The sequence below is a fragment of the Camelus dromedarius genome, chromosome 16 (genome assembly GCF_036321535.1).
Source record: "Camelus dromedarius isolate mCamDro1 chromosome 16, mCamDro1.pat, whole genome shotgun sequence".
Classification (NCBI taxonomy): domain Eukaryota; kingdom Metazoa; phylum Chordata; class Mammalia; order Artiodactyla; family Camelidae; genus Camelus; species Camelus dromedarius.
Genome location: NC_087451.1, coordinates 56,410,969 through 56,438,411, shown reverse-complemented (window position 1 = coordinate 56,438,411; position 27,443 = coordinate 56,410,969). Strand labels below are relative to the sequence as shown.

General features: G+C 39.2%; 2 protein-coding genes and 1 long non-coding RNA gene across 5 annotated transcripts in view; 2 read left to right on the top strand and 1 right to left on the bottom strand.

Moving 5' to 3' along the window:
* Positions 1-27,443, bottom strand: part of LOC105085239 (uncharacterized) — a 113,365-nt gene that overhangs the window by 64,330 nt on the left and 21,592 nt on the right. The gene's annotated exons all lie outside the window — the stretch shown is intronic.
* KRT20 (keratin 20) lies at positions 106-8,156 on the top strand. The gene is made up of 8 exons (XM_010975486.3): positions 106-516; positions 2,429-2,511; positions 3,861-4,017; positions 4,364-4,525; positions 4,722-4,847; positions 5,775-5,995; positions 6,730-6,764; positions 7,369-8,156. The coding sequence occupies exons 1-8, from the start codon at positions 139-141 to the stop codon at positions 7,464-7,466; spliced, it is 1,260 nt and encodes a 419-aa protein (XP_010973788.2). The 5' UTR covers positions 106-138; the 3' UTR covers positions 7,467-8,156.
* Positions 13,766-18,987, top strand: KRT12 (keratin 12). Its single transcript, XM_064496065.1, has 8 exons — positions 13,766-14,329; positions 14,759-14,841; positions 15,772-15,928; positions 16,793-16,954; positions 17,064-17,189; positions 17,331-17,551; positions 18,220-18,293; positions 18,772-18,987. Exons 1-8 carry the CDS (start codon positions 13,781-13,783, stop codon positions 18,867-18,869), a joined length of 1,470 nt encoding a protein of 489 aa, XP_064352135.1. The 5' UTR covers positions 13,766-13,780; the 3' UTR covers positions 18,870-18,987.

Sequence of the window (27,443 nt, the reverse complement as noted above, 5' to 3'; positions counted from 1 at the left end):
GAGTCAATCGGAAAGTGAGATGTCAGCCCAGGAGGCGTTTCTTTCCTGGAAACTTTATAAAAGGTCAGCTCATCCACCAAGAGACAGACTCTGCTCCATCCATCCTGAAGCTACAGCTGCTCCCTCCTAGAATCCCCAATGGATTTCAACAACAGAATCTTCCACAGAAGCCTGAGCTCCTCATCACAGGGCCCTGCACTCAGCATATATAGGAAGGGGAGCACACCTAGCGTGTATGGTGGGGCTGGAGGCCACGGCACCCGCATCTCAACCTCCAGACACATGGTGAACTATGGGAGCGATCTCGCCGCGGGGATCCTGTGTGCTGGCAATGAGAAGATGACCATGCAGAGCCTAAACGACCGCCTAGCAAGCTACCTAGAGAAAGTGCGGTCCCTGGAGCAGTCCAACTCCAAACTTGAACTACAGATCAAGCATTGGTATGAAGCCAACACCCCTGGCACCAGTCGGGACCACAGTGCATACTGGAAACAAATCCAAGAGCTGCAAAATCAGGTGAGGCATGATGCCTGTGCTTTCTTCTCCACTATTCAGCTGTATGATACATCAACATGATATGTATGTTAAGCAGGTCCCAAGGGACATTGTAAAGCAAATTAGGCTCAAATGCTACATCTATAAAAATGGTATATTCTACCGTCTACTCTTAGTGCTAGAATACCTGACTACAATAGGACGATTCTAAACCATACATTCAAAATAATAATAATAATTCTAATTACATACAAAATATTGAAATTTTATCCTCCAGTCTTATCTGTATTTTTGTCAGTTTACCAAGGCTAAGCAAATAGTAAACTCTTTTTCTGGAAAGAGCTAACAATTTTTTATGTGGTAACAAATCTTTGCTGGTTTTTCACCTAATGTCTATCAACTTTTAAAATCCCAGTCAATTTAGAGATTTTCCACTCCTTTCATTTATATAAATGTTGTAACACAAGTGATAGAATACTGGATCATAGAATTCAAGGATAAAGTGATTCAGAGTGGAAATGGGGGGAGGGGTATAAGCCTTAATGATATCTGGATTTTAAAATGTCTTTAAAATGTTTAATAATCTGATCATCATCACCAAACGGTTCAGAAACCACCTCCACAGTAATAAAATGTTTTACTGCCCCCAATTCAAATTTATTGCAATCGTACCTGCTCCCATGTCATACAAGAAAGGTGAAGTTGTTTTATCAGTTATGCAAAATAAGACTTTGCTCCTAAATTGAAGATTTCAAATATGACACAGAACACTTACTCTGTTTTAAAATTCTTATCTAATCAAGAAGAGTGTCCCTTTCATTTTCATTTCTGTTTTAACATTCCTATTTCTTTCAAGCAAAGGTCACTTACTCACCAGCATGTCTCTTTTTCCTGCATTGTATTAGACATCAGTGCGACTTGATTCAGATTTTACAGGAAGTTACTTTGGGGTTTCAGGAGCTGTCGGGATGTGAGGCAAAGGTGTTTAAATTGCCCAAGAGGTCATTCTTCTCAAGCTCCCACTAAAGACATTCAAAATCAGCCAACCATTCTCCCAGTCTCACAATTCGTTTTTCTGAAGTAACTTAGGATCATTCCAAACACATAGGCATAGCCAAATGTTTAGATGGGCAGACCCAGTATGTGAAAGAAGGCAGCTCCCACCAGATCTGCTGAAAGAGATGTGTTGTTGTGGCATCTTTTACAAGCAAACTTCTGATCTACATGCATCTTAGAGGACTCCCCATGAGGCAACTTCTTCCTAAGATCAGGGGCTTATCCATCCTGACAGGCCCAGTGCCTAGCACAAATCCCACGACATGGCAAGTGTGCATTCATTCAGCCAATATTCAGTAGACACTATCTAGGTACTGGGCACCACACTGGGCACTGAGGCCTGTGGTGGTGAACAGAATGTGGTTTGGGGGAAACAGACATGGACAAAGGCAGCATTCTCCTACACAGAAGGATACATGGAGGCCTGTGCAGAGCAGTGAAAGCACAAGCCCTTCATCCAGCTCTGAGGATCAGATTTCCTCAGACCTTCACTGAGGAAATCAGTGAAGGCTTCCTTGAAGCAATGATGTCTAAGCCGAGACCTGGGGAGAAGGAGTTCACCAAGTGAGAGGGCCTGAGAGGAACGTTCTAAACGGGAACAACACCAAAGGCAAGGCACTCATCAAGATCTGATGGCTCATGTTGAATTAAACTCTCCATCTGCACAATCAGACGAAAGCTGACCAAACCCTAAGGACTAGAGTTGCATAACATCTACTATGTCAAATACTCATCTCAGTATTCCACCTTTTTATTTTCAAATGGAAATCCTTGAACATCATCTTTGACACAAGCGTGGTTGTAGCTGAGGAAAAACTCAATCATTTTAGACTCCTGTCCCAGGTGAAAATGTCATTCTTTCTTGTGTATTTTCCAGATTAAAGATGCTCAGCTACAAAATGCTCGATGTGTCCTGCAAATTGATAACGCTAAACTGGCTGTCGAGGACTTCAGGCTGAAGTAGGTTCTCTGACACCCTGGGAATGCTTCCTGAAAAGGAGTGCCTTTCAGTGGTCCCTCATGACACCCAGCTTTCCACACTGCGGGGCAAAGGAGCTACCATTAAATATTTTCAGAACCTTGGAGTTTAAAGGGCATTAAAAGCTATCTGGTCTAGCCCAGCATCAGGACTGGCCTTCTTTCTTCCACAATCCTAAGATTTGGTCACCCAGCACGTGAATGAACACCTCCAGTTACTACCACTGTTCTCGATGGTTAGCTCTGGCTGCCAGAATGTTCTTTTTAAGTAACCTGGCATCTATCTTTTCACCTACTGAAACTAATTCTGCCCTTTGGAATAACAGCAATTTACAACTCCCCATCCACCTAAGTGCCCTTCTGTTATCTAAAGACAGCCATTTATCTACCCTCAGTGATTATCCAAGTCACCCACGTTCCTTCAGATGCCTACAAGTGTATGACCCAAGTTCTAAGGTTGACTCTTAATGCTTTCTAGTTTCCCAGTGTTTTACAATACAGTCTGACCAACCAAAGAACGAGGTTGATAAAAGCAGTTCAAATTGTGTTCACTTTCTTATAGTCACATCACAAACATGTGATCAGAGCTGTTCCTCATAAATGCTTCTACACTAGGGCTTCCTCATCCTGAATTCATATAACGCATTGGTACTAAAGAGTCCTTTGTGGTTTAGAAGGGTAACGTTTTAATGCTACAAGGAATCAAAGAGAAAGCAATGAGGATGCAGACCTGAAGTTTAAAGCAGCAAAAGTTCATTAATTCCAGTCAGCATCTGAAAGGGCTCAGTGCATTATCATTTTTTTAAGTTTACTACATTAATAAAAATAGGAGTATATAAGACTGTAGAGGAGAATGGATGAATTTTTAAGATAATTCACTTTGGATGCATCTGTTTACAAAGTAAGAAAAAGAAACTGATGATATGCATTCACTAAGTGAACCTAACAATCTAATACCAATTATTTATTATTTATAATACCAACCTAATTATTTAACACGAATAATGAGAACCCTTTGCTAGCACAGTAATTACAGCAAAATATTTTTTGAATTTTAAAAAAATATATTCTAGAATTTAGAAACTTATAAAAGTAATTTTGATTGCTTTTTTTTAACCAATCACTCCACATCACAGAGACTACATTATGCAGCAAATTATCTGATGCCAATGTTCTCATGAACATTTTCAGAATGTATAAAGGGAGACACAATAATGTACTGAAATTGAACTCCTCATGTACCACATAAAAATCTATCTCATTGTAAGATTATCTCTTCTATAATGGCTTCAGAAGGACTCAATCATCTCTCCAAACTAATTAATTCACAGGTTTGAGGCCGAGAGACAGCTACGCCTCGCCGTGGAGGCTGACCTCCAAGGCCTGCATAAGGTCTTTGATGAGTTAAACCTGAGGAAGACAGACTTGGAGATTCAAATTGAAGAGCTAAATAAAGACCGGCATCTCCTCCAAAAAGAACATGAGGAGGTGAGAAAATATTCAGAAGTACTATTGGAAATAATAGAACGGCTTTAATAATAATAAGGAGGAGGGGGAGGAAATAGAGGAAGATCCGGTGGTGGTGGTGGTGGTGGTGGTGATGAAGATGACAAGAATGACGTGAGCCTAACTTCTTTCCATACAGTGCCATCAGGGTTGAACTGCTTAGAGCAGTACCTGGCTCGTAATAATAAGCCTTACCTGAGGTGTTACTTTCTTCCTCTGTTACTTCTCCCCAGTGAAAGAAGCCATAAGACTAACTATGTCTTTTCTGCACAGCCTCATCTGAGAATGTGCTTCAGACCATAATCAATCAGGATTTTCATTCTCGTAGGAAGTGAAGAGCCTCCGCGCTCATCTGGGCAAGAACGTAAATGTAGAGGTGGACGCTGCTCCAGGCCTGAACCTCGGCGCCATCATGAATGAAATGAGGCAGAAACATGAAGCCATGGCCCAGGAGAACCTTCAGAAGGCCAAAGAACAGTATGAGCTACAGGTAATGGAATCATTCCAAAGGATAAGCAAATGTGTAGAAACTGTCCTCCCAAAAGACAGAACTCATCTCCTTCCATCCTTCCTTCCTTCCTCTCTCCCTCCTTCCCTCTCTTTCTTCTTTCTTTCCTTCCTTCCCTTCTTATGTTCTTTTTCTTACTTTTCTCATTTATTTATTTTTCTCATCTTTGGAACTTTAGAGTGAAACCCTCCAACAACAAGTCACACTGAGCACTGAAGAGCTAAAAGGAGCCAAGGATGAAGCAAAGCAGCTGAGAAACAGCTGCCAGAGCCTGGATATAGAGCTCCAGTCCCAACACAACATGGTAAAGCGCTCTAACCTTCAGCCCTCAGTGCGTGTGTGTTTACTAGGTGCCTGTACTAGCAACTCTGGAAATGCAAACACCTGCAGAAAATAACCCCTTCCCTTGCAGAGCAGGCAGAGAAACAGGCCAAACAACTGATTACAATGAAAAGACAGAAGACAATCAAGGGCAAGGATGCAGAGGAAAAAGCTGAGTTGAAGGATTTCACAGGGAAAGTGGCACTGAAAGTAGATCTGAAAAAGTGAGAAGAACTTTTAATTGGAGAACAGGGGTCAAGACATTCCAGGCTGAGCATATCAGTCAGCTCATGACGACTTTTGCTGTGGTAACAATCCCCACATCACAGTGGCTTACAACAGCACTACGTCCATCATGGGTTGGCTGCAGCTCTGCTCCATGACCTTTCTGCTCCATGGTAAGTCGAAAGGAGTAGACTCTACCCGGGGCATGCCACTGATATGCCAGAAAGAATGGGGCAATGGCCAGACCATGAGATAGCTCTTAAAGCTATCTCCTCAGAAAAGGCATTCATCAGTTTCACTTGCATTTCATGAGCCAGCGAGTCACATGATCAAGCCTGGCACCAATGGGATGAGGAAGTCTAATGTTCCACATGGAAAAGCACCGCAAATCACAGGGAAGGGAAGCAGATACTGAGAACAATAATATAATATATTGCAGTGAGAGAACAGTGAGTACAAAGCTAAAAACAAATAAACAAACAAAACACCCCAAGAGCCAGTGACCCCAGCTGGCTGGCTGAGGCTGCCTAGATGGAAATAGTGGGAGACAAAGCTAGAAATATGCATGATGCCCACAGCGACTAGCTGTAGAAATTCTCCTCAAAAAAAAAAAAAAATTAAAATTGAGCCACCTCTTAAATCAGGTCCTTACATAAGAAACATCCACTTTTTCTTGCACTCTTAGAAAGACGCTTTGGAGCATACACTAGAGGAGACCACCGCTCGTTATAGCAGCCTTTTGGCCAACATCCAGAGACAGCTAAACTTCCTTGAAGACCAACTGGTGCAGATTCAGATGGATACAGAACGTCAGAGCAACGAATACAATATTCTCCTCAATATAAAGACCCGGCTTGAGCAGGAAATTGCTACCTACCGTCGCCTTCTGGAAGGAGAAGATGTAAAGTAAGGCTCTCAGAATCAAGGGATATGTGTTAATGGCTATGTGCTGCCCTATTTTAACGTCCATACATTAAACTGTCAGCACCAATGCAATCCCCAGCACAAGAGTAATTACACACACCTCACCACCACCACCACCACCAACAACAACAAAACAAAAATATACCAGCAAGTACACACACTCCCAAAATACCAAGTACCTCCTTTGTATTTGAGGTCATGTCGTAGCACTGAGGTAGAAGACGGTTAGACAGACGATACAGACTATGCTTGTGCTAATTTCTATGACTAATACAGACTTGAAAGCACTATAACTTTTTAGAGTTCTCATTGCAAGGTTATGAACTGAACAACAGGGCACAGAGGTCGGTGGGAATCAGTTTAAGAATCATCAGTGTTGTAGCAGCAACTGTCTGTCTTCAAATACCACGTCCACGAAAGGCAACAACAAGGGAACACAAATTGGAACTTACATTGTAATTTTGTTATTTTAATTACAAAAATGTCTAGCATAGGTCAAACAGGCTGGTTGTGAAGCTGTGTATTTTTCAAGTTAAAAACTAAGACACTCAAGTTTGAAGTAACAAGCACTGTAAAAGGGGGAAAATACAAACAGCAGTAAAACACAACACTCAGACTTCACTTTGAAACAAAAAGGCAGGACAGTGCTTCACTTTCAAAATGGCAATAATACTTCTCTCTGTTTCTTTTTCTTTTCTTAAAAAAACAAAAAACAGTACAGACTACCTGTTAAGTACCCTGGAGGAGGGAGGTAAGTATTCTGATTTTCACACATTTCCTGTAAGACTGAATTCTCAGTACTCACCACTTATTATCTGCCACTGGTGAAAAGTAAAGGGAGCTCAGTTCTCAAGGAAACAGATAGTACCCTACAGATTCTGAAAATCAGGCACATCACATAAAGAGACTCTCCATATGGGAAATTTCTCACATGCCCTGTAACAGGGTGATTTTCTTGGCCCATGCTATTACTGTCGTGAGACATCCTGAGATCTTGAAAAGGTAAAATAAGATGAAAATGTATATTTTACTTAATTCAATATTTCCTACATTTATTTATTTTGGTGGGGGGAGGTAATTAGGTATATTTAGTATTTATTTATTCTTAGAGGAGGTACTGAGGATTGAACCCACGACCTCAGGCATGCTAAGCATGCGCTCTACCACTTGAGCTATACCCTCCCCCCTCCTGCATTTATTTATAAGATGGACTTAAGATCATTTAAGAAAGAGAATGGGTTCAGCTTTTTTCTAAAATAAGGAAATGCATACAAAGTAATAATTTAAAGTTGAATATTATAAACTAGCAGAGTCATATGTCTGAATTAACATTTTCTATTTAAATCTAAATTCAGATATAAAGAAAACCAGGAAGATTAAAACAGTCGTGCAGGAAGTAGTGGACGGCAAGGTTGTGTCATCCGAAGTCAGAGAAGTGGAAGAAGTTATGTAAACAGCCGCCAGAAGGTGATGCTGCTGAGGTTTTGAAAGAAATGTAGCTATAAATTTTGCTCCCAACAAGAAGGCAGCATCAGAGAGTATCATGAATGTTTTGTAGTGATCAGAAGAGGGGGGACAGTCCATTTATCAGTCTTCGTAATTGAATATAAATGTTTTACTCAGAGGAGCTGCAAATTGCCTGCAAAAATGAAATCCAATGAGCACTAGGATATTTAAAATATCATTACTGCCATCTTTACCACAAAATGCATTAATCACAAGTTTCACACCACCTAATATCAATTCGTTAATGTTCCCAAACATTACAGCATATTTCAATTATACTAAACTGCTATACAGACCAGAGGAGTGTATGCAAACTGCAAATGAACCTCTCTCTAACTCCTCTTGTTTCTGGATTGCAAAATCTCCTTTCAGGGGTCCCTGGATTCTTGAGTCAATTTCCTGGTTAATTTCATTAAATTTTCAATATCAGTATAATTCTACTTGCCTTAAGAGATATCTGCTTTTTGCCCTCATTGTCTCCACTGCCTTTAAAAGTCAGATCAGCTCTTTGAATAATTTGAGAGTCAAATTCCAATCATAAATGCTGAGCAGAATAAGAATGAAGTACATTATGCTTGAAATGGGAGTAGATCAAAAACAAAATCAGCCAAACCCTTCTCAAGGCAGAATGCTGCAACTTATGATAATAAACTGTGTAAATCTTCATTGGGTGCCCTGTTTCTTTATGCGGTAAAGGTATGTGATGAGATGTTTCTTACTATTTTTTTAAATAACTGCTTTCGTGAAATATAATTCACATGCCATAAAATTCATCCTTGTAAAGTATGTAATTCCGAGGTCTTTAGTATGTTTACAGGATCGTGCAACCATCACCACTATCTAATTTTAGAGCATTTTCATCACCCCAAAAAGAAACTCCATTATCAGTCACCCAAAATCCTCTTCCCTCCCAGCCCGACAACCACTAATCCACTTCCTTTCTATGGATTTGCCTAATCTAGACATTTCTATAAGTGGAATCATACAGTGTGTTCTTTTGTACAGAAACGTTCACAGCATTTTCACTCATAATAGCCCAAAAGTGGAACCAACTCAAATGCTCATCAATTGATGAATGGATAAATAAAATATGAGATATCCCTACAACAGAATAGTATTCTGCAATAAAAAGGACTGAAGTACTGATACATGTTACAACGTGGATGAACCTTAAAAACATGAAGCTAAATGAAAGAAACTAAATATGAATGGTCACGTATTAGCCCCCCGAGAGACCTGGCGGCACAACGGTAGCACATCTGACTCCAAAAGGTTACAAGTTGTGCTCTCACTCCTTGTGCATTTTAGTGAGCCATAACTGCCTTGCAGATGTTTACAGGAAAGATAAATTTGCCCTCCATCATTGTATTCTAGTAAATGGATAGCTTGGATTTAAATTTTGATATATGAGTTGGTAAATAAATAGGATTTTGAGTGTGATTATTACGTTGAAAATAATGTGATTCACTTAAGAATAGTAATTGCCACCGTTTATTGAGCCCTTAATATGTGCTAAACAGTGTGCCAGCATTTTATATGCATTTCTCATTTAATCTTCACAATTAAATTAAATCTTCCACCCATGAGGTAGAGGATATTGGGTTGAATCATGTGAGTATGAACTTACCAAAATGTGATCATTTTTGACCTTCAAAAATAGCAGTTTCCTGTGGTTTGACCTTATCATGTTCTCCCCAATTTACCTATGAAGACATGAAATAAGGACTCTCCCACAGTCACAGTTACCAAGTAACGGAGCAAAATTGAACTTCAGGGCTGTTTGCCTAAAGTCATGACATCCTTTTAAGCAACTAATTACATGACAAACAATTACTGGGTACCACCTGAACATCTTCCTATGCTTCGTTGTTTTGTTGTTTTCTAGTGGTCATTTTCACTAGCCATGTTGACTTACAACACACTGTTGTCACACATGTCCAGCTAACGTCACACACAAGATTTGATTCGGCACAGTCTTTGTCAGAAAAGATATTATTTTCACCCATTCTCATTCCTTTGCTTTTCAAAGAAGTAAAGAGGTTTCACTCTTGTTCTATTTCTTAATTTCCTTCAAGTCACTTTAGTTAAGTAAACTGCTTTTAAAGATGCTAAGAACTTTTATAAGTGAATTCTTTTTCACATACCAAGACACATTCCAGAATAGTCTGAGACCCTGAGATGCAAACACCAGAGACCATGAGTCTAATTAAGGAGGTGAGTTTGAAATTCACTAGGCATGGCCACTCTCATACTGCAATAATGACGCTTTGTTAAAAGAGGTAAAATTACTATTTTTACTCAATTTCCTATCATAAAAATGAAGATTAAGCCTTGCCTTTTGGTCTGTCTCTAGTTTCTTCCAAGTAATCTTTCCAAGTTAGTAGGTGAGACCGTACACACATGTGGGACCAGATGATTCTACCTCCGGTTCTACCAGTAGTTACTGTATGAAAGTGAAGTGTTAATCTCTGTATCTATACTTCTACAGCACGATCCTGTTTCTGACAGGCATACAGATCCAGAGAAGATTCACAGTGCTTAAATATAGGTCTCTTTATCACACATGAGAACCACCATCAATATATTTCATGGCTTTATATGAAATTATCGGTGCAGAAGTGGAGCTATCAAACTCAGAACCCCTACAGATGAGGTCAGGATGGACAGAACAATTTTTTTTCTGGGCTTTGAGAATTCCTTCTACACAGAGCCTTTACAATATCTAAAAAGAAAAATGACATGAAATGACCTAAAATCAAAACTTGACCAGTGGACACCGTCTGCTCTCACTCACACTCGCTTAGGGGTGGTCTCAGGCACCTTATGACACCCTCAAAGAGCAATTCCAACTTAAAGCATTGGTCAGCAATTTCTATTTTTCAATTTCCCTTCAAACATCTGTTTTCTCTCTCCTCGACTCACTTCCAAGATCACCTTACCGTAGTCTTATTTTATCTTCCTCCTCCTCTCTCTCACCACGTACAAGCCTCCCTTGCTTTTGAGAATCACCAAGCTCTGAAGTCCAAAAGTCATCCTCCAGCATGTGAACACCATGGTGTTACTTCATCGTTTTCTCAAAAGCACAGTGTAAAACATCAGTAACTCAATATTCTTTCACTCGCTCACAGGAAGTTAAAATGTTATCCAAAGCAAAAAATAAAGAAAAAAGGTGTTACGAACCAAGTGATCAGTAAATTGCACAAAGTGAAAGGTACGTCTTTAAGAGAAAGAACTCAGAAGGAAAATTCTGCAGTCAAAGACCAGGAAACTAACCGATCTGACATGAAAAGATGAGCACACGTTTCACTTAGTAAAAATCTAAAGATTTACAAGTGTCACATAAATAATAGCCCTCATTTTGAGTATTCTCTAAACTCTACAAAAATAGAAGACATAATTCTTTTGAACAGTTCACCTTGGTTATAGTCATTGTCCTCTGGGCCTCAACCCATGTAATCATTTTGCCAACAAGGCCAAGACTTTTCCCACTTCATACCTTAGCACCTTCCTACATTTTTACAGCTGGCAAAGAAAGTTATTTTCACATCCAAAAACTCTAAAATAGAGACTTAATTCTTTAACTTTGCCCTCCCTCCCCCACCAAAAAAAAAAGCCACTGAAGAAGAAATATTTCTCTTTTCAACTTCTGAAGTTGTTCCTCATTCATAGTTGGATTCAGAATAAATCTTAGTCAAAGCATACCAGTAAATTGGAGTGAAGTCATTTCCAAATGAAATGAATTTTAAATGACACAGTCAAATATATTAAGGATTAAGTTCTTTCAAGTGAAATAACTCCAAGTGTGCAAGAATGAAGTTAGCCAAACACTAGGCTAAGACTCAGGATAAAACATGAAGAAGATATAATCCTCACCTAAGAGGTTTACAGTCTAGGATAATCTATCATGTGTACAGAAACACAAAGGGATAATGTATAAACATAATGTATAGATGTTGAACAAAATTATTTAAAATTTACACACAGGCATTAGAGTTGGAAAGTATACATTTTGGCACAAAAGTGGTTCCAAGTTCAAAAATTCAAGTTAATCATATTACCATAAAACGTGATCATATCACTAAGTCACAGTTCTAAATTTGGCACATGACTTCTGACTCTGTAAGCAAGTAACAGTCTGTTTTCATTTCTAATGCAATAAAACGGGATCACTCTGTCTTAGAGAGATGCTGCTGTGAGTGACTAATAATTTATAATCATAACATCAAGTTCCTGTGTGGGAAGTGCAAGTTTAACTAGTACTTTATAAAATCTCTGTAGATGAGGTCACATGTCCAAAAATATAGCTAGAAATACATTTGCCTACATGTTCGCAGGATTACATATGTAATATCACTCCTTATAAACCATGAAAATATCTGGGTCTCAGCCGGTACACTGAGAAATGAAATTCAAGGAGGAAGCTTTTTTGAAAAGGAAAGAGTTAATTAAACTCCTGATTGATATGCAGGGCAGAAACCCAGTCTCACGATCTGGGGGTCAGAGTGAACCTTGTTCCTTTTGTTTTCACGGTAGGCAGGTTTGTGTGTCTATAGAAGGCACTGCAGACCCAGTGCCTTCTCCTGGTTGTGTGGCCTTGAACAAGTCAGTTAACATCCTGGCCCTCAGACTGCTTATCTTTAAAATGGGGTAAAAGTATCCACCTTAAGAGGTAGCCACAACCCAATGTCCAGAACACAGTAAGTACACAATAACCACTAATGAGTCCAGCAAGGACAGGCTCAGAGAAAACGCTTGTAACACAGATTAAAGGAATCCTTGGGGGGGGGGGGATAAATCTTCATATGAGGCTGAGACCCCTGTAAATTTGCATTCTCTCAAGAAATGAAACCAATGGACGGATTACAGCCCTTCTCTTCAAGCTAAGTCTGCATTAGATTTCTGCATCCTTTCTATATCTATTGTGAATGAGAATATGTAATTTCTGCATTATCACTTGCTTAAAACCCCTTTACCTAGGAATCCTACTTGCTTTCTCTTTGCAATGTGTATAGGTTGGGGAGGAAATATGTCCCTTGGCATACGTCTCTTCTATAAAAAGGTAGAAGAGAGGTGTAGTCAGATTTCACCTTGGATTCACCATTCCTGACCCTAGGAAAGTGATAAAAAGGATCACAAGGTTCTTCCATTTGTCAGAATTGATACTGGGTATTCCCTATACAGGTCAGACATGGGCTTCAGACAGAACCCCCTCTGCAACTGCCCCCAAATCACCAGTGGGTAATCCTGGTTCTGGTTGTTCACAGGACTGTGCATAGGACTATTCACAGAATTGAAGAACCTCACCCTCAGGGAGGCTAGAGTCAGAGCAGATAATATCTGGATATTTGTGGGGAGGAGTTGAGGATTGATTGAGCACTGATGCAATTTCAGTATCAAAAAAATTAATTGTTTTTTGATACACTAGCAATGCTGGGGGTAGAGTAATGACCGATCAGACAAGGCTCCTGATTTCATGAAGTTTACTAAGGTCAATTTTTATGTAAAAGGAAGATCTGCTGAATGTACTGTAATATTCTACTTAAAAATAACAATTTTCAGAGTTTAAGAGGTCTTCTTGCAAGATCAGAAAAAAAAAAAAGGAAATCATACAACAACATAATGACAAAGTTTTTAAATTCCCGAAAATTCAAATTCCAGTATCAATCTGGAAAGTGCATTTGTTCCCCACCCTCCAGCAGAGCATTTCACAAATGCTTCTGAAACTACATTCCACTAGATGATAGACTGGATCATGATCGGATGGTTTACATCGTGTTTTCTAAAGGAAATAAACAGGAAATATGAGTGAGGAACTTCAAGAAGGCAGACTTAGAAAGGAGTATTGATTAATTTAACTATTCAGCACTCACTCATGGCTTTCCCACTGTGCATAAGACAACTGGGCAGTGCTGAGAATACAAGCAATAGAATAATTTGGGTAAGAAAAATTCCTTATGACAACCTATCTGCACTCCACCCAGATTTCTTCTTCCTATAACAAATGTGTGATGGGAACAATTATTCAATTATTTCTACACCAATGAATTGTCCATATGCATAAATCATTTTCTTGTTGAGCTGGCAAAAAAAAAAAAAAAAAAGATGGGGAGGGGGGCACTATATCTGAATGGAGAGAGTGAACTTTTCAACTGCCAACACCCATTCCACGACCTATAAAAGGTAACCTTCCTGCCTTGCTGACACTGCTTCCTCTCAGGTTGTGGTCACCCTCCCCAGGCTGTAGATCTTTCCAGTATCACCATGGCACTCTCCGTGCGAACCTCTGGACTGCCCCAGCGGCTCTCTTCCCAGAGCGGGACACTGGGCAGAGCCAGGGGCATGTCTTCCTCCAGCATCGGAAGCAGCTATGCGGGAAGTGCCTTTGGCTTTGGAGGCAGCTATGCGGGTGGCTTTTCTGCTGCCTCCATGTTTGGTTCTAGTTCTGGCTTGGGTGGTGGCTCTGCCAGTTCCTTTGCAGGAGGAATGGGCACTGGTTACGGGGGAGCCATGGGAGGTGGCTTTGGGGCCCTGGGGATCGCATTTGGGGGAAGCCCAGGAGGTGGGTCTCTTGGCATCCTCTCGGGCAACGATGGAGGACTTCTTTCTGGATCAGAAAAGGAAACTATGAAAAATCTTAACGACAGATTGGCGTCCTACCTGGATAAGGTTCGAGCTCTAGAAGAGGCGAACACCGAGCTAGAAAACAAAATTCGAGAATGGTACGAAACCCGAGGATCTGGGGCTGGAGACCCCAGGTCACAGAATGATTACAGTAAATACTATCCATTGATTGAAGACCTCAGGAATAAGGTAACAATATGGTTTTTTGCAGGGGCTTTGGGAATTATTTTTCACTTTTCTTTTCTGCTGTTTCAATATTTTACAGTGATAAATCACCAAAAACTCAGCTATCTTTCAATTCAACTGTATTTGAAGTAATTTCTCATCTCAAGATACCTAGTTTCATTTTAACATTTACCATAAAGTGACGGTATCTCCACTACTTCTTCTGTAGGAAGTGTATGTTTCTTAATTTTTAAATAATATTTTATAAATATATTTCTTTCAAAAATCAATGACTCTTCCAAATTTCAAATGTCTTGAATTTCTTTCAAAAAGTCAAACGGCCTTAAACTCCTAGTAAAATGCCATTTTAACATCACCTAACATTTTTTTCCTGTCAAAAATATATTTGCAAAACACTGGTCTCTCACGACCTTGCTTCCCTTGTTTTGCCAGATCATTTCTGCCAGCATTGCAAACGCCCAGCTCATCCTGCAGATCGACAATGCAAGACTAGCTGCTGAAGACTTCAGGATGAAGTGAGTAGAAAAGACTAGCGATGACTGACATGTCCCAGTGTCTCTTCTTCTTCTCCATTTTCCTACTCTCATTGATGGCAACTGTTTCAACCCTTCTGTAGGTCACATGCTCCATGCATTTAATGTTTCGGAAAATTCACATTGAGCCTCCAAGAAAGTAACTAGATTCAAGCGCAATTCACATTACATGTCCTTAATTAGAAGTTGTTTAAACCCAGGGCTATGGATTACCATATTTGACATTTGCTATTGACTCATGATGTGACATGATAATTCTACCAATGTTCTAAACCTCCATCTTTCATGTATCAAAATGAATTAATAATGTTCTCACCCGGGAGTTAAACGAAATGATCTTTTTTCTCATTCCATACAACTAAAATATTAACCATGCACTTATTTTTAAATTCCCTCCTCTTTGCCCATATTCCACCCTCCCAGACATAAGGAAGAAATACTAATGTTCCTTTTGCTCCACAAAATTTCCACTCAGGATGTGGTAGTGGTGAGGAACCTGAACCTGTAAAATCTTGATACAAGCTACTAAAGGAGTATTGATGTTTTAAATTAAATCATGAATAAAACTTAAGCAAGATGACTCATTATCGTTTTATTTTCAACTGCTTTTAGGATTCTATCAGAAACTCTACTTAGAGAGGGGCTACTGTTGTCCGTAGTCAGAGCAGCCAGCCAGAAGGGAATTTGTAGCCTGGGATGCAGTGCTATTGGGGATCACTGCTGGTAGAAAAATATCATTTCATAATTTTTCCACTTCTCTCTAATTGAGTAGTAAACTACCATGAAAAAAAAAAGAAAAAGTTAGAAAAACAAAAACAGCATGCATACATCACAAGGCTGCCAGATTTATGCAGGGGGCCTTCATCAAATGGGTGTGTTGATCCCCTAAACTGTTCTGCACTTGGCTTTCAGATACGAGAATGAGCTGGCCCTGTGCCAGAACGTGGAAGCTGACATCAACGGCCTGCGCAGGGTGCTGGACGAGATGACCCTGGCCAGAGCCGACCTGGAGATGCAGATAGAGAATCTCCAGGAGGAGTTGGCCTATCTGAAGAAGAACCACGAGGAGGTGAGGCCAGAAAGCACAGCTCTCTAAGCTGCTTTTTGCTCCCAGACTCAAAAATCGCGATTTTAAATTTACAAATCCAGAGTTTGAAGAGATATGGATGATACATTACCTCCCTGTTAATATTACCATTTGTTTTGAGTATGTGTGTGTGTCTGTGTGTGTGTGTGCGCACGCGCACGTGATCGTCATGGTGGTGGTGGTATTGATGGTGGCTCCTATACATTAGAGGCACTTCCTGATTTTGTTGTTTTCATCAATAGGTAAGGATAATCATAATTTTAATAGTCCTGATACAGCGACTTTTTTAATATAGTATTTCTGAAGTTCAAAAAAAAGTTCAATAATACATAATGTTATATATGCTAGAGACACTGGTTATACCCATGTAATACATACACAGAACTCTGATCTGCTGTAATGTATACCAGGAGCTGGTGTACAGAAGGGACATTTATGAAGCATAACGCTGGCAATTGGCTTTTAAACAGCTTTCTACTGGAAATCAATGACTATGGTACAAACGGTGTACAAGCCTATGTACTGTCTGCAGCCCTTGCTTTGGCAGCTGTAGTTGAAACCCCCCGAGGTACCGTTTCCACCAGGCCTTCCCTTTTTGTAAAGGTCCTGGATCCCCAAGAAGCAGGGCCAGCTCATCCCTTCGGCATGGTGGGCACTGCGTGGTGATTTTGAAAATCAGAAGAAAAACATGAACTTCAAGGTTAAAAATGTTTGAAGATACTTTGTTAATGTTTATCTTTATGCCAATGCAGTCGTAAAATATGTTGCCTATTTTTTATGGAGGAAGTGTCCCACGAAAGTCATAACGGGCCCCCGCGCCCTCCTCTCTCACTCGTTGTCCCCCAGGAGCTCCAAAGCTTCCATGCAGGAGGCCCAGGCCAGGTCAGCGTAGAAATGGACGCTGCCCCCGGAGTGGACCTCACCAGGCTCCTCAACGACATGCGGGCACAGTATGAAGCCATCGCTGAGCAGAACCGGAAGGACGCGGAAGCCTGGTTCATCGAAAAGGTAGGACACCACTAACAAAAACACAAGGCTTTGATACGTTCACATTAAAGACCGACGAGGGGAGAGCAGGGCTCACCCCTAGTCCCCTCGCCCCTCTTTACTGCGGCAGAGCGGGGAGCTCAGGAAGGAGATCAGCACCAACACGGAGCAGCTTCAGTCCAGCAAGAGCGAGGTCACCGACCTGCGGCGCGCGCTTCAAAACCTGGAGATCGAGCTCCAGTCCCAGCTCGCCATGGTAGGGCGCGCGCAGAAAGACGCGGCTTCCTTTCGACTTTGCAAAGAAAATGTTGCATCCAAATTAGTAAGACCACTGGCTGCCTTCCGCATTTCGGTCCCCTCCATTGTTACGTCTGTGTCATTCCCCTCCCACGTGCAGAAGAAATCCCTAGAGGACTCGTTGGCCGAAACCGAGGGCGACTACTGCGGCCAGCTGTCCCAGGTGCAGCAGCTCATCGGCAGCCTGGAGGAGCAGCTGCTGCAGGTGCGCGCCGACGCCGACCGCCAGAACGCCGACTACCAGCGGCTGCTGAACGTCAAGACCCGCCTGGAGCTGGAGATCGAGACCTACCGCCGCCTGCTGGACGGCGAAGCCCAAGGGTGAGAATCACTGAGGCTGAAAATAACCGCAATGGCTGACCGACAGGGGGCACCCGACGCAGTTTGGGGGCAGTAAAAGGAAGGATTCTGTAGCTGACAGAAAATAACACATGTAGGAAAGGCATGCCTTAGATTTATTAAACGCTCCATTAACCAAGTGTTGTCACCCATTACCTTCCTTGATAAAAGTTCATAGAATGCTGAGCTGAACAACGGCACCACAGAGAGGCATACTGAGGCTCAGTACTAGAAAAAACAACCGCTCCAGTTCTGGTATCAGTGCCCCTCGCTAAAAATGACACATCAAACAACAGCCACCCAGCCACCTTAGGCCTACTGCAGCAAACTTTCCAAAAGTAACAGCAGCCTGGACTAGTGGGAAGAATTCAGGACTATAAATCGGGAAACCAGCTCTTCCATTAATTGCCAGTTTGCTTCACTTTAAGAGCCCTTTTTAGGCAGGGTTTGAAAACAAAGGTGCACCGCACCAAATGATTACCCTCAAGGTGCATCATTCAATCATTCTTAATCAAAATATTTGGAATACCTTCTCTAATCGGCCCTTTTTTTGGGGTTGTTTTTTTTTTTTTAAGCTCAAATAGCAAACTCCTTATTCCCTCTCATTCCAGAAAGCATCATGCAATATCCTCTCCTTTGTTTTCTTACAGTGACTCTTTGGATGAAAGTTCATATGTGATGACAGCCTCCAAATCTCAAGCACCATCAACTGATTCCTCTAAAGGTATGCTGATTCCCACTTAGAATAAGTCAAGATCACAGTTATTAATTACTAAAACTATAAGATCTCATTGAATATTGCAATGTTATTAACAATTTAAATTTAAAGTATATCTGTATTCTGAGCCAAGGGAAAAAACATTTATGCATTCCTGCAGAAAAATGAGTAGTCTGTACAGTGTTAAAACTTTTGGCAAGCTCAGGAAGGGAAAAAAATTACTCTATCAAGAGGTATTATGAGAATCATAAACACTTTTTCCGCGTTTAAAAAGAAATATATTTTCATTTGTGCAGAAGACAACACTGAATACATTTCATTAAATAAAATACGATTTTTAGAATGCAAAAGTCACTTCTAAAAGTTTAAATTCGATGGACTGTATCCATCAATACCTAATTTAGAAGCTTAATTAAACAACCAACTTTAGATGAATATTTGAAACACTAACTTTTGCTCCTCTTTGTTCCATTTTTATCTTTAGACCCCACCAAAGCCCGAAAAATCAAGACAATCGTGCAGGAGGTGGTGAATGGTGAAGTGGTCTCATCCCAAGTTCAGGAAATTGAAGAACTAATGTAAAGTTTCACAAGATCTGCCCCATGATTAGTTCCTTAGGAACAAGAAAGTTACAAGTAGAAATTATTCCTTTTAGAGTAAGATGATATATTAGTTTAATCTCCACTTCTGTTTATTTCATTTTCTCTGGATTCTCCATTCACTTTGAGTATTTTTTGCCCTTCTGAAACAAAATTCAATTACAAGTCATTGTGGCCATGTTGGTCTAATAAATCAAAATTGCCTTTCATCTTTCTGGACCTGGAGTAGTCTTTTAATAAACTTTCTTCTAGTGATCTGGAACATGTTTTTAATCACAAGACTTTGATCAAGTAGTACTGTTTTAATAAAGCTAATTTTAATAAAAGATGAACAGTAATAATGTGAAATGTGTACTTTCTTGAATCCAACAATAGTGTCAAGGGTGTAGAGGGAAGTTTGTGAAATACTAATAATTAAGTAAATAAACACTGGGATAAAGATATTGGGGCTGGAGATTAAGTTAAGATTGTTTTAGAAGTTTTGTCCTTTTTACATCAGCCCATCAAGGTTACAAAAAAATTATATTGTCCACTACAAGGGATAACATTTGTCTGATTCATTTTCTACCACCTTCTTTCATTCAGTCCAGAAACACTTATTGAACCCCCATAGGGTGCCAGACTGAGACTCCAAGACGAATAAGATATGGTCCTTGCCTGGAGGAGCTCACAACTGAGGACAGAGGAAGACGTCTACCGGGAACGGTGATACAGCGAGATAGGGCAAACAGACGTTCAAAGGACACTTGGAGGAAGAAGTGAACCGGTCAGGAGACAATCAAATGCTTCATACAGAAATCATCCAGGCAGAGAAGGGAGAAAGGGAATCGAGGAAGCACATGTGAAAGGACACAGGGGCGTGAACAAACATTGCTTTGATGGCATCTCTCCTATCTGGCACCAGTGAGGCCCAGGGTGGGGTTTCTATTGGGGTGGGTCAGACCCACAAGTCAAGTCAGTAACAGATGTCATATTCTGGGTTGGGGCAGAAGGTGGCAAAAGTCTAAGCCTGAGCAGACGGTGATTCAATCCGGGTTGCCAAATTCAAAACCCTAAAAGGAAAACAGGAGCAAGATTTAACAATTAAGAGCCTGGGCTCTGGAGCCAGACTGGGTTCAAATCCTGGCTCTAATACTTAATCGCAGCTTAACCTCTTGTGTGCCTCAGTTTCCTGATCTTTAAAGTGGGGTGGGTTTTGTGAAGATTAAACAAGGTAACATACATGAAACAGGAGGGACAATCCCTGGCACCTAGCAAGTACTCAGTATTTGCCTCCTATTATTATTTCCTGTGTGGAACCAAAACATTACGGAGAAACCGGGGGAATTGATGAGCGAGCAGTGTCAAAAGGAGCAGAAGGGAGAGGGGCGAGTCATGCAAGCCTGGAGGAACTGCAGCACTTGGGTGCAAAAGACCCCGGAAGGTCATTATGTCGTTTCAAGCTGACTAGCTTCCATATACAGCTTTGTGAAGTCACACTCCCTTTTAAATTTGCTAGGGCTCTCACTAGTTGTACACCTGAAGCTAATATGTCAATTATACCTCAATGAAGTACATAAATAAACTGTCTATGTATTGATTACTTCTTGTGGTAGCCTCCAACATGGCCCCAATAATCCTCTGCCCCTGAGCACTGTCCCCTCCCACAATGAACAAAGTAGACTTAGTGAAGAAGTGACAGTGTGTGACTTCCAAAGTTAGGTCACAAAAGCATTTCCATCTTGCTTGGTTTCTTGGATTGCTCAATCTGGGGGAAGTTAGCTGATTATAAGATTATACTATGAGGGGAAAAAAAAATCTACCTGAAATTTTATAAAATTTCCCACTGAAGCACCCATAGCTAGCATCTCATGGAGCCAGCAACTCCAAAAATCATAGTCCTGTTCTCATAGTATCTTAGTCACAATATCCTATAGTCTTCAGTCAGCAAAAGGAGCATTAGACTTCTTATTATTTAAGTTCATTTTACCCTACTTTTACCGCCAAGAAAGGCACTTGGCACAGAATCCTTATCACAAAATTTCAGCCCTCACCCACTAGACCAGAAGCCCTAATTCAACACAAACATGAAAGGTCCTTTTGGACTCAGCAGTTAATGAGTTACAGAAGTGAGAGGTCTGTCTTTAAAGAGAATAACTCATAAGAAAAAAGCTCAAGCACCAGATCAGACAAAAGACAAGCATATTATTTATGATTATTTTAAAATCTAAAATTTTACTAATTTAAATTTTTACTTTTACATACATTTGTTGTGTGTACAGGCAAGAGGAAGGTCTGGAAAGCACTGTGTATACTACACTATACTGTGTATAGTAGTTATCTCTTGGGGATTAGCAAAGGTTTTGAAGAATATTTCATTTTTTCTTTTGTGCATTTTTTTAAATGCTTAACCAACAGCAGGTATAACTCTACTAATGGGGGGGGGGGGTGAATTTTAGTTATCCGGAACAAATGGGTTTGCAAGTAGATCACAGTAGGAAGGGAACCATCTAGAAAACAACCACGGGTTGCCAAAGCAGTCACTCCTTTGGGCTTTGTAAGAGTGCCACCTACTGGAATCTCAGAAAATGAATTTTTAAAAAAATTAATCCTGCTCTTCAAACCACTTGAGATGTTTGATACTAGAAAGGTTTTTTTGGTTTTGGGGTGGAGTTTTTTGTTTGTTTGTTTTAAGAAAGAGAGAAAGAAAAGGAACAAAAAAAGAGGAAACTTGTTTAAAAGCATGAACTTAATAAATTAAAGCTTTCTTATTTAAATAATAAGTGGTATCAGTTTCCAGAAAGTCCTCCAGTAAGGAGGCAAGTTCTATAAGGCATACAATAAAAAAGAACGCTAGTAGTTATTTAGAGTTTAGAGAACCAGACAGCCAATATGAAATACCCAGGCTCTTAAAAATATACTCAAACATCAAATGAAAAACGTATTCATATACCTAAGTAATTTAGTGGTTTTTTTAATGGGGTAGTAAATGTTTCTTCAATGTTGGTATTGGATCTAAGATTTAAATGTCACTTTTCAGTATTAGTATCATAAACTCAAAGTTAAACCAAAAAACATTAGTGTCCTAATTAAATGTGTCCTCGTTATCACTACAGCTTTTTAATAAAAGCTATGGCTGCAACATCCAGCGATATTCTTACAAAAGGATTTTTTACGACCAGAATTCACAGTTGAAAAACAATTACCTGGTGAATAGTTAAATTATGGTATATCCATACAACCTAACAATAAATAAAGGTGGAACTACTGACACAAAAACACCATGGATGATGATTGGGACATTGTGTTGTACACCAGAGACTGACACATTGTAACTGACTGTACTTCAATATAAATAAATAAATAAATAAATAGGTAGGTAGGTAGGTAGGTAGGTAGGTAGGTAGATAGATAGATAGATAGATAGATAGATAGATAGATAGATAGATAGATAAAGATAATCAAATGTTAAAAAAAAACCACCATGGATGAATTTCAAGACCATTATGCTGAACAAAAGAAACCAGACACAGCAGAATACATACTGTATGATTCCATTTATATGAAAGTCTAAACAAAATGTAATCCATAGTAACAGAAAACAGATCAATGTTGCTGGTGCTGAAATGGATAGTGGGGTGGCAACGAACTAGTCATAAGAGAATATCTAAGACTGAAGAAAATGTTCTATATCTTGATTATGCTGACTGTCAAAACTCTTCTAAGTGTACACTTAAAATGGGTACATTTTATTGTATAGAAATCACATCTCAATAAAGCTGGTTGTTAAATAATTATAGTAAGTTGACAGTCTGTCTTCATGCCGATGCTGTGTGAAAGCATGAAGAGGCTGTGTTAGCATAATCAATGATGTGCTAGGGCAGGTTTGCACCTGCTCTTAAGTGCTGATTGATAAATGTTCAGGAATTTTTTCAAGCTGGCTATTAAGCCACTGTTAACTTGAAACTGGCCATGATGGGAATATCTCCACTACTGACCGTGAAGAGCTGGTTTCTACCACTGAGCACAGTAGTTAAGGACAGATGCAGAGGCTGATGGCCTGGGTTTGGGCTCCAGCTCTGCCACATTCCACTGGTTTTATTTACCCCTCCGTTCTTCAGTTCTTTGATCTGTAAAAATCAAGATAACTACCCACCTGACACAACTGTTACAAGGACTCAGTGAGTCAATACACATATAGCACATAATAAGCACTAAATGCTGTTATTATTACAAGAAGAAAGTCACTCTACAACTAAAGAAATTAATGAATTTGCAGATTTCCTCCCAGACCCCTAGACATTTATTCTTTTCCTTCTTATTCACGCAAACTCCCAAATAATTCCAATCTCAAAAAAGAAATGTGCAATTTTCTTTTTCACCTGAAATATTTCTCCTTAGCTGATTCCAAAGAGGTCAGATTTTCTCACGTGACATATTGGGATAATAATATTTATACCCCCTGTATCACAAGCTGTTGTGAGCATCAAAAAGGCCAATTTCTGAGAAAGAGTTTTGTGAGCTGCAAAGCACGTTACAAGTGTAAGATGCCAGTGTTTTTTGTTTGTTGGTTGGTTTGTTTTGTTTTGTTTTTTTAATGCCGCTGCTAACACTGAAGGTGAGGATTCTACAAATAAATGTAACGTACGGAGAACAGGTTGAGGAAAACCTTAGGGCACATAGGGATTATCACTCACAATTTAAGGGTGGTTTTTTTTTCCTTTAACAAGCATGGTATAACTTTTAGCAAAACCCTGAGTAAATGCAATACTTTACACACATGCAATAGACTACAAAATTCAGAGTAAATATTTAAACTTAAAAAAAAAAATTTAATGGAGGTGCTGGGGATTGAACCCAGGACCTCGTGCAAGCACTCCACCACTGAGCTATACCCACCTCCTTTTAAACTTTATAGAATGCAAATACACAGCCATCAGGCCTTTTAGAAACAATGTCTGCACTCGGGTCTTCCTTCAAATTAAATTAACTATGGATTTTTAGCTGCTAAAAGATGGCAGTGTTAATGTTTCACTATGCATATAATCTTAAAGAAATGCAATTTTTTTTCAAAACCATGGAAACAGAACTTAGAAGCAGACTCAAATAAACCATACTAATGAAACAGTCCACAGAGAGGTAGTGGGGTCTAATAGATAGAAACTAGATGGTACTTCATTCAGTGAGTCATTATCTTACTCAGGCCAAGTTACTCAACTTGAGATGATTCACCTTCACAAAAAACAGTAATAACATCACGTTTAATCACATTAGCCTAGCATTTTGGAATTCTCGTGAAAATCACCATAAACACAGGGTATTATGAACTTAGCTGGTCAAAATATATTCATTGTAGTTATCAGCTTGAAACCACCTCCTAAAATTACATACACGCAAAATTTCTGCTAAGGAAAGTGTCCACTCTGAAATATTTCACATCTTTTAAAATAGCATGGAATTTTTTTCATCACTTAAGGCTGCTATTTCACATTTCAAATGAACAGAGCTGCCAATATAACTTTTTTAACCACTGAAGTGCAATTTTTAGTTTTTTTAAACAACATTCAGTTGCTGTATTTATGAATACATGTGGGGCATCACATATTTATTTACTTGTATATTCATTCATTCAACAAATACTTATTTAGCACCAATTATAGGTAAGTCTACATAGTCTAGTGAAAATAACCTCAGTTTTTATGAACTGAAAGTAAATGCATGCTAGTTTCATATATTATTTTTCTTTGTTGCTTTTTTTAACATTTTTTATTGTTATAATCATTTTACAATGTTGTGCCAAATTCCAGTGTAGAGCACTATTTTTCAGTTATACCTGAACATACACATATTCACTGTCACATTGTTTTTCGCTGTGAGCTACCACAAGATCTTGTACATATTTCCCTGTGCTATACAGTATAATCTTTTATTTATTCTGCATATGCTTGTCAGTATCTACAAATTTTGAACTCCCAGTCTGTCCCTTCCCATCCTCCTCCCCCTTGGCAACCACAAGTTTGTATTCTATGTCTATGAGGCTGTTTCTGTTTTGTATTTATGTCCTGCAAATGGAACGAAGTTAAGTCATCATCATTCTTAATCGGCAAAAGTGACACTGCCCCCCACACAGTATACACTGATTATTTAACAAAGGTGCGAGAGGCTTAGTCACCTCCTTCTGGAAGATATGACACCTCCTCATTCATATTTACGGGTTTGGTGAGTTTTAAAAGGAGGAAGCCATACTGTTGAACAGATAAATGAGGGCATATTTTTAAATTTTGATATTCTTAAGTACTTAATTACATTTTATGTTACATATTTCATGGTGTACAAGTAACTCCAAGGTACTTAAAGACGTTTTCACTGGACACTCATTTTAAAAAACCTCATGTGCTGATTCTGGATGACAGAGCAATTCTGATGGTAAACCTCCCTATCTTATCTAATAAGTGACTGAGTAGACTGATAAATCGTAAGATAAATTTTCATCATTGTTTAAAAAAACAAACATATACAGCCTACTACCAGCATCTAATCAAGAGATAATCTTGTGACAAAAACTACAGCATCAGATCCAGACTAACACATAACTCACTGGACAGTGGTGTTAGAGATAAAACAGAACAATGAAGTCTAGTTTCCCTGTCTCATTAATTGGAGGCTGGGGCTAAGGAAAAGTCCTCCAGGAGGTGATGTGAAGGTGAGAGAATCTGATTCAATTCCCCACTGAAGCCTTCAGTGGAAGCTCTATCCTACGTGACGCTGGCAGGTGTTTTCACAGCTCACAGAGCTGGAAGGAGCAAGGAGGGAAGATGAGAACTGCTCTAGGGGAAGGTAGGTCTCAGCAGGGAGGAGAACCCAGTGAATGTTTTAGTCATCATTATCAGCATTATCTGTCACCTCCAGGACACACAGCAAACAGTTGCATGACAGAGATGATTTCTGAGGCGTTAAAGGACAATATAATAGTGTAATTCCCATAGCACAAAGCTAAAGCAGCAGGTTACACAATGATTTGTTGATTTATTAGCTGCATTTTCCAACATTAGCACTCTGAAAACTTACTCTTATGAAACTACACTCTAAAAATGTGTAATGTGCATCATAAAGCACTTGCTATATACAAATACATCCAAACATCTTATCATCATGATAACTGATCTCCATTTAGGATGTTTTAGGTCATTTAATTAATGTTTGCTTTGGTCAGAAAAAATCACCAAATAAGAAAGCACTATTTCAACAAACGTATGCGTCTCAAACGGAACTTAAGGTAAACAATCCAAGTAAAGTTATTCCACCATCAATGTTGGCCTAACAATCCTTCAATTGTAGTTTCTTATTTTATTTTATTGAAGTATAGTTTACTTACAATGTTTGTGTATAGCCAAGTGATTCAGTTATTCATACAAATATATATTCTTTTTCAGATTCTTTTCCATTATAGGTTGTTATAAGATATTGAATATAGTCCCCTGTGCTATACAATAGGTCTTTGTTATTTATCTATTTTATATATAGTAGTGTGTATCTGTTAATCCCAAATTCCTTCCTGTAGCTTTTTAACTACGTCAAGCTCCATGTCTCCTGAATCCATCAATTTACTTATCCATTCCTTCAACAAGCAAATATAGGGTATAGAAAACAGGTTGAGGAAAACCTTCAGGCTCTTAAGGATTATTATTCACAATCTTAGGGGGTTTTGTCCTTTAACAAGCATAGTATAACTTTTAGCAAAATCCTGAGTAAATGCAATGCTTTATATACATGCAATAGACTGCAAAATTCACATTAAATACATAAAACTTATAAAATACAAACACATGGCCATCAATGCACAGTGGTTAAGCAGTGGCCATCACATAGGAGACACTAAGAGGATGCCTGAATATACTGAATTTGAATCTATTAATTTTGGTTACTTTATTTTTAAAAATGCATGAGTCACATGGAAATGAATTCACTTACTATATTCTCCTTAAATATTAATAAGGGAAATACGTTATCAGAAAACACCATTAAGGAATTGTTTGCATTTTACTGAATTACACTCTCAGAGACTAAACCACCATTAAGAAGTTGTTTGCATTTCCACTGGATTCTATTAATATTTTCAGAAAACCTTCAAGATACTTGACACTCGGTGGATACATAAATTTTTTATCTAAAATAATACAACTCCTAACTTAACAATTTCACAAAGCATATGGGTATCAATCGTATTGCTCAATGCACTGTTTCTGATGACTCAGTAGAAAGCAATCTTCAGCTTCAATAAGCAGTCTTTTAATTCACGACTTTTTTTTTAAGCAAATTAACCCGAGGACTTCTTCCTATCCATCTAAAGAGTACTAGGAGTTGTTTTCACAAAACAGAGTAACTTGATTTCTATGAAGTGTTTATAAGAGGGGGCGGAGTGTCCTTTAATGTTTTATTTGTAGAAGCAACTTCAGAACCCTCTTATTCATGATTAGAGTATGCTTTGTACACAGGCAATCAATTAACTATGGATACAAACTGAGTCCTCTTGAAGCGACTGATTGAAGACTGGCTTTCCATGAAAAAAATTTTTTTT

Bases quoted from the DNA above. Each gene is read 5' to 3' on its own strand.
- KRT20 (XM_010975486.3), top strand. From the start codon at position 139: ATGGATTTCAACAACAGAATCTTCCACAGAAGCCTGAGCTCCTCATCA. The intron at 2,512-3,860 runs GTAGGTTCTCTG...ATTAATTCACAG, and splicing joins GTCGAGGACTTCAGGCTGAA to GTTTGAGGCCGAGAGACAGC. The intron at 4,526-4,721 runs GTAATGGAATCA...TTGGAACTTTAG, and splicing joins AAGAACAGTATGAGCTACAG to AGTGAAACCCTCCAACAACA.
- KRT12 (XM_064496065.1), top strand. From the start codon at position 13,781: ATGGCACTCTCCGTGCGAACCTCTGGACTGCCCCAGCGGCTCTCTTCC. The intron at 15,929-16,792 runs GTGAGGCCAGAA...GTTGTCCCCCAG, and splicing joins TGAAGAAGAACCACGAGGAG to GAGCTCCAAAGCTTCCATGC. The intron at 16,955-17,063 runs GTAGGACACCAC...TTACTGCGGCAG, and splicing joins AAGCCTGGTTCATCGAAAAG to AGCGGGGAGCTCAGGAAGGA.